Below are 7,657 nucleotides of genomic sequence, written 5' to 3' on the forward strand. Positions count from 1 at the left end.
TAAGGTCCCCTTTTCTCTATTTATAATTTGGTAGAAAGGCAATTAGGAACTCTATTATTATTATTATTATTATTAATTATAAATATCACTATTATTATTATTAATATTGACTGAGTAATACATGGTCAAACACGGCTAAATACAGGGCCACTGTAATTTCTGACTCAACCATTACTTATTATTTTATTCTATTATTCCGTCTCATTTATTATTATAAATTATAAACATCACAATTAATTCGTTAAAAGTTATTATAAATGTTACCAAAATACGGGATATTACAACTGTGTCTTTCATCAAGGGAAGGGTCGTAATACAGAAAGGTACTTTAGATTAAATGAGTAAATTCAAGATATAATCGAGAATGGAACGATCCCAATCCAAATTGGAAAGCCCAACAATGTCACCAACCCTTTTGGTGATCATCCTAACTTTGTTGCTATCGTAAATAACGTCGATTATTCCCATCTCATTCATCCTTGCTACCTGAAACGGGTGTTTATTGGAAATATATTCGTGGATTGCTCCAAGTTTCTGCCAAGCCCAGTGAATGAAATTCTAATTGGGGACTTTGCTATTGACTACACTCCTTATATTATAAAGAGTGCAAATGATGTTTATGGTGTCTGAGATGAGGATGAAGACGATGTCTATCTCACCGAAGGTGCAATTGTCCCTCATACTCAAGAAGGAATCCTAAGGGTAAGAAGAGATGCTCTCGAGTCCAATCATCTGACTCGGTCAGGGCGTCCCTATCGTATTGAGAAGGCTAGCCACGCCTCTACTTCTAAGGGTGTCCCAGATAAGGAACCTTCCAAAGAGCTAGCCGTAGTCAAGGTTCTAGGTGAAGGGTCGACCTCAGAGGCCTCCCTCATCAAGCAGCTCCAAAAGACTAAGGCCGATGTGTCCATTTGACAACTTATTTTGAGTTCCTTCGAGCATCGTCAAGCTTTGCTTCAAGCTCTTATGAATATGACTTTGTCATCAAGGGCCACTCCCAATGATTTGGTCACCTACATTGTTCAAAATAAACCATGGCTTACTAATGCCACAACGTTTTCTGACGAATATCTACCATCGTTCGGGCCCCAACATAATTTAGCCCTCCATATTGTTGTAGTGTGCCTTAACAAGCACATTCTGATTACCCTTGTCGACGATGGGTCCGCTGTCAATGTACTTCCTCTAAAGACCACCCACATTTTAGGCCTCGAGAAAAATGACCTCATACCCACCACGCAAACGGTTCGGACTTTCGATGGCACAGTGCGTCGAGTAGCCGGACTCGTCAATCTAGTGGTGCAGACTGGGCTAATTAAAAATAAGATCAGTTTCCAAGTGATAGATGTTTGCTCATCTTTCAATATAATGTTAGGAAGACCTTGGATCCATGGTCCAAGGGCCGTGACTTCGACCCTACATCGAAAGATTAAGATTCCACTCGACGGCGAAGCCTACACCATCAATGTCACCCCAATCATGGTAGATGGAGGGGACGTTACTTCCGAAATAAGGGCTGACATCACCAATGACGCGTGTGGTTTCGAAGTCATTAGCACAATCGAATTGAACCCCGAGTTAGAAAACTTGGACTTATACACAGGAAGCCATGTCTGTAAAATAATTCTTGAGGCTGGGAAGTATTTTGGTTTCTCTATGTACCCCCGAAGGGGGTACGCATTTAAATTTAAACTACCTATAACCAAAGGAATGACATTTGGGATTGGATATGGGCCCACTGAGGAAGATCTCCGGAAGAAAGGGGGAAGGTTGATTGAGGATCGAGATATCGACATAAGGTCATACCACTTAACTCTAAATGGCCATTTCGTGAAAGCCGGAGAAGAAATTCTTTTCATGGACTTTCCCGAACCCCTCTTTGACCTAAGGAGGAATCAAATGGTCCCGGGAATCGAATTTTTCCGAGATTTCTACTATATTACTAGGGATATCTGACAGTAATGCCGTCTAAGACTGAGTTGGTGCCTTTCGTTGAAGAAAAAGTTATGTGCTTTCTTTTTGGAGAAGAAAAGAAGTCGTGGGTACCAAACCAAGATTTGGTAAGTATGATCTTGCGAAGTGAAGGGTTTGATCTATCTTCCCTCATCACCAATGTAAATCCTCAGAGGACTAACATGGGTTGGCAGAAAACTATCAAATGGACTGACAACAAAGGGTTCCTTTTCAAGTTGACAAGGGGAGAAGGAAAAATGTTCAACCCGGATGATGATTCCGATACTGAGTCTAAGTCTGAGTCTCAGACTGAGTCTGACTCTGAGTCTGAGTTAAGTTTTAAGGTTGAGTCTAAGGTATCAGGTGTTGAAAATACCCATCCCCAACCTTTCATTCCCATATACCCTCTCCTAGCCTAAGTATTTTGGGGCTGTCCCGAATATTCCTATCCCACAATTGAACTCTGATCAGTGTGCCCAAATGTTAGCCTGTTTTGCGCAGTTTCAAATCAATAATAATGTGAACCAGTTTGGTTAAGACTTGTCTCTTTTACATTGCAATTCGATTTCTGAAAATGATTGTTTTGGTGATGATATTAAGAATGAGTTCGAAAACAAGAAGGTTGAAGAAGAAGAGGAGGAGCTAGAACCGCATCTTCAGTTAATAAAGGGTTTGGAAGAATATGAACAAAGAACATCGGTAATTGAAGATACCAAAACCATTAAAGGAACTACCTTAGATCCTGCAGAGAAACAAGGGTTCATTGACTTATTATCTAAGTTCAAAGATGTTTTTGTGTGGTCTTATAAGGACATGCCGGGTATTTTCATAGAAATTGCAGAACACATAATTCTGATCAAGCCAGGTTATAAGCCAGTTAAACAGAAGTTGTGCAAATGCGAACCGAGTGGTCTTTGAAGGTTAAAGAAGTTGGGTTTATCAAAGTGTCAGAATACTCAGATTGGGTAGCCAATGTTGTTCCAGTGCTAAAGAAAGATGGGAAAGTTCGAGTCTGCGTTCATTTTCGAGATTTGAATAAAGCAAGCCCAAAGGACGATTTCCCGTAACCTCACATCAATATCTTGGTTGACAATACCGCGAATCATGCGTTACTCTCCTTCTTGGATGGGTATGCCGGTTACAATCAGATAAAGATGGCCGAGTAAGATATGCACAAGACTACATTTACCTAATAGTGGGGTACCTATTATTATACAGTGATGCCTTTCAGCCTGATAAATGCCGGGGCTACCTATCAGAGAACGGCAACGATGTTGTAACATGACATGATGCATAAAGAAGTTGAGGTCTATGTCAACGACATGATCGTGAAATCAAAGGAGCGTAGTAGCCACCTTAGTTCATTACATAAGTTCTTTGAGAGATTGCGCAATACAATATGAGGTTGAACCCTCAAAAATGTGCATTCAGGGTTACTTCTGGTAAGCTCTTGGGTCACATCGTTAGCCACCATGGCATCAAAGTCGATACGTCAAAGATAAAAGCTCTAATGAAAATGCCTCACCCGACGACCGAGAGAGAACTTCGCGGTTTCTTGGGTCGAGTTCAATACATCAGTAGATTTGTTGCAAGGTTAACCATGATATGTGAACCAATCTTCAAAAAGCTCAAAGCTGGAGAACATATCATGTAGGATGATTAGTGTCAAGCTGCCTTTGACAGCATTAAAGAAGTGTTGTCAATTCCACTAGTTCTTAGTCCACCTATAGTTGGGTTGCCATTGTTGCTATATCTCTTGGTTACGAATACTACAATGGGGGCAATGCTACCCCAAACAGTCGATAAAGGAGAAAGAGCAATTTACTAAAATAGTAAAAATTTCTTGGGATACGAGTTTAAGTACACCCAATTGTAGAAGACATGCCTAGCTTTGGTTTGGGCTACGAAGAAATTACGACACTACATGCTTAACCATAGTGTCCATATCCACTCGAAGATGGACCCGATCAAATATTTGTTTGATAAACCGGTACCCAACGGAAGAATGTCGAGATGGACTCTTGTGCTCTCTGAGTTTGACTTGAAATATGTACTATTCAAAGTGATAAAAGGCAGAGCCGTGGCGGATTTCCTCGCCGATAACCCCGTAGAAGAAACCGAAGTTGTGGATACATGGTCATTTCCCGATGAGGATATTGTCCACGTAGAAGATGATATGTGGCACCTCTACTTTAAAGGTGCGTTTAATTACAAAGGATACGGGATAGGTGTCTTACTTTTCTCGCCAGATGGTGAACACGTTCCTATTTCAATCAAATTGGACTTTAATGTCACCAATAATGCTGCGAAATATGAAGCTTGTCTCCTCGGTTTGCACGGTGCTATCGAGTTAGGAATTAAGAAGCTTACGGTGCACCGGGACTCGTCGTTAGTTATCAATCAAGTATCCGGGACCTGGAAAATCAGAAGTGATAGTCTGGCCCCATATCAAGCAAAGATAGACGAATTAGAAAAATTCTTTGATGATATCAAGTACGTTCACCTTCCAAGAGGTGAGAACCAATTCACTGATGCCTTGTCAAAACTGGCTGCTTTAATAAATATACCCGACCATATTGATAGTATGCCCTTGTGCGTGGAATGACGTTCCGAACTAGCTTATATCAATACCATCGATGATGACGGGGAAACCGAGACCGAGCCCTGGTACTAAGCTATTTTGAAATTTAATGAATCAGGAAAATACCCACTCGACACTGGTACTAATGGAAAACGAGCCATTCAAATGCTGGCACCCCAATTCGTTAAAACTGAAGAACGGCAGTTATACAAAAACACTGCACAAGGTATCCTATTGTGATGCATAGACATGCCGACGGCAAAAAGAGTTATGGAAGAAGTCCATGATGGTGAATGTGGTCCACACATGAATGCCCATATGCTAGTCCGTAAGAATATGAGGCTAGGGTATTACTGGACCACGTTGGAAACGGATTGTCGCAAGTATGTTAGGCATTGCCACAATTGCCAGATTTTCGCAAATGTGCAACATGTGCCACCTTCGATGTTATATACTTTGACCTCACCTTGGTCGTTATCAACGTGGGGAATTGACATTATCCGGAAGATTAACTCCTATGGAACAGGCGGGCACTGTTTCATCTAAGTTGCCATTGATTACTCCATGAAGTAGGTAGAAGCCAAGTCATATAATGTACTAAATGCGAAGCACGAAGCAAAGTTCATCCAAAATGATATCATTTGCAGATATGGGGTACCACACGCGTTCATCAATGACCACGGTACTCATTTCCAAGCTTAAACTACCGTAATACTTGAAAAGTATAAAATCAAGCATCACAAGTCCTTGTCTTATCAACCACAGACAAACGGTGCGGTAGAGGTCGCCAATAAGACAATCACTGCTAACCAAAGGAAAATATCTGATAATTACCGTGAATGGCCGGAGAAAATACCCTTCGCATTATTGGGATACAGAACATCGACTTGAATTGCAATGGTGCAACACCGTATTATTTGACATATGGGATGGAAGCAGTACAACATGTTCAGTTGGAAGTACCGTCTCTAAGGATCTTGTTGGAAAGTCGGGTTCCCGAATTGGATTGGTTAAAAGCCCGATATGATTCTTTGATTGTGCTCGATGAGCGGCATTTAAATGCTTTGCATCAAGTTCAGCTCTAACAGAAAAGGATAGAGAGAGCGTTCAACAAGAACGTGAAATCCCGAGGGATCAAAGAGGGAGACATGGTCTTAAAATCAATTCGAGCTCTACTTTCAGTTGACCCAAGGGGTAAGTTCAAGCCAAACTGGGTCGGTCCCTATTTGGCAAAGAAGATAATATTCGGGGGAGCAGCACACCTGACGGATTTGGACGGAAATGATTTCGCAAACCCAACAAACTTTGATCAATTGAAGAAGTACTATCCATAAGGACTCGTTCTCAATGTTACGAAATGAAATTTCAAATTGTAATGTTTAGATAGGTAGGAGCCACGGAACTATGTCGTGCTGATTTTGTTTCAAATTGAATTATTCTTTGTGGAAGTACGAGCTCAGTTTGATCCTGTTAATAGCAAGTACGTAGGCAACTCTTTACAAGAGTACAACCGCCCATTTTTTTAATAAAAATGAAATTTTATTTATGCATAAACTGGGGATTTTAATAAATAATAGACTTTTTATTTATTCTTACGAACCATTACAAGCATTCAAAAGAAATAGCACACTGAAAAAAGACAAGATTAATAGTAATAGCAGATAATAAAGTCAATGACTACATCTTGCCCTTGCCTTTGTCTTGACCATGTAACCTATCACTAGAGGACCCTTCTCCTGTCTTGGACCTCTTTCAAGGAGGAGCAGATGTTTCTTTTCTAGGACCTAGCCTGTCTTTCGCGCTAGGTCTAGGACCCAGTCGACCTTCTAATGTGAGCCCAATTTCCCTCGAGCCCAACCTATCCCTAACGCCTGACACTGAAGAATCAGTCCTAGGGTCTGTCTTGGTCTTTGTCTTGGTCCTAGATAAAGTGGGTGTCGTTGTTTTGGTCAGTTCAATTCTCTTCTCCTCCCGCGGGTGATACTTAAGTTCAGTGCCTTCATCTTTGAGTAATTTCTTCTTAGCAGCAGCAGAGGACCCTTTGGTCCATTTCAGATATGAATTAGACACCCAAGTAACGGAACGAGGCTCCATCACATGCCATACAGTTCGAGTAAGCCATCTCTGAAGCCACGCTTCACACCTGGCATTAGTAAGTTCTAAGGGTCGTTGAATAACAGGCTCCTCGGGTGGAATCACTTAAAGGCGTCCAAGCTGACGAAGAATTCGATAGGGAAAGATTTAAACAAAATACCTCAAGCCCAGTAATGTGATGTGCCTTACCCTACTGTTGTCAGGAAGCCCAATGAAAGAGGTTAGACGAAGCCAACGGAGAAACCAGCGGATAGGGCGACCTTTATCTTGGTCCAGTTCCTCATTCCAAAATGTTAGGTCGTTGCCTTGTCCGAAAGGGATGCGAAGTCGTCTGGAAGTCAAGTTGTTAGCTTTATATGACTCAGGGGCCAGGGGCGGTCCATGAGTCGGAGTCTTTCAAAGAGCAGCACCTGTAATAATTAAAGGGGATGAGTCAAAAAGAAAAAGAAGAAAAAAAACGGAAAAAACGGAAAAAAAAAGAAAGAAAAAAAAAGAAAGAAAAAACAAAAAAAAGAATGACTCATACCTGTAGAAGACGGGTCGATCCGAAAAATGCAGCATTTGGGTCGGTTTTCTTTGCATCCAAGCCCAGGATCGTTTTAGCAAAAATTAGCAAAGCATGGCTGCGCTGGGCCGTCATCAATTCAACAATAGCAATACATTTCGCTTGTCCTCGATGAGTGGTAGGATGAATATGCCCTTCAAAAGCATATAGGTGAAGCATGATCAGTCAAAAGGCTCTATGATAATGAGACCTAGTCACTAAGAAGTCAGAAGAATCCCGAAACTTGTTCAGAATGGCAAGAAGATCGACGTGTTCTCCATCGACAATGGCGCAGACCTCGTTAGCAGATAAACCTAAGAAATCACAATATTTGTGTACCCACCCCGGAAGGAAAATGGGTATAGCTCGAAGAGCTTCTAGTTTTCACCCTCCAATGGCAACAAATTCTTCAGGTAAGGGGCAGATTTCCCCATCAGGAAAGGCGAATACGTGATTCTTCCCGTCCCAGAATTTGAGGCATTCTT

The 7,657-nt window shown here is 41.4% G+C and overlaps 1 protein-coding gene across 1 annotated transcript; it reads left to right on the top strand.

The window, feature by feature from the left end:
• Positions 1 to 3,958: 3,958 nt before the first annotated feature.
• Positions 3,959 to 4,558, top strand: LOC141619020 (uncharacterized). Its single transcript, XM_074436060.1, has one exon. The coding sequence runs from the start codon at positions 3,959 to 3,961 to the stop codon at positions 4,556 to 4,558; it is 600 nt and encodes a 199-aa protein (XP_074292161.1).
• The last annotated feature ends 3,099 nt before the right edge of the window (positions 4,559 to 7,657 follow it).

The sequence above is a fragment of the Silene latifolia genome, chromosome X, assembly GCF_048544455.1.
Source record: "Silene latifolia isolate original U9 population chromosome X, ASM4854445v1, whole genome shotgun sequence".
Taxonomy (NCBI): domain Eukaryota; kingdom Viridiplantae; phylum Streptophyta; class Magnoliopsida; order Caryophyllales; family Caryophyllaceae; genus Silene; species Silene latifolia.

Coding starts and splice junctions, on each gene's coding strand:
- LOC141619020 (XM_074436060.1), top strand. CDS start 3,959: ATGTCGAGATGGACTCTTGTGCTCTCTGAGTTTGACTTGAAATATGTA.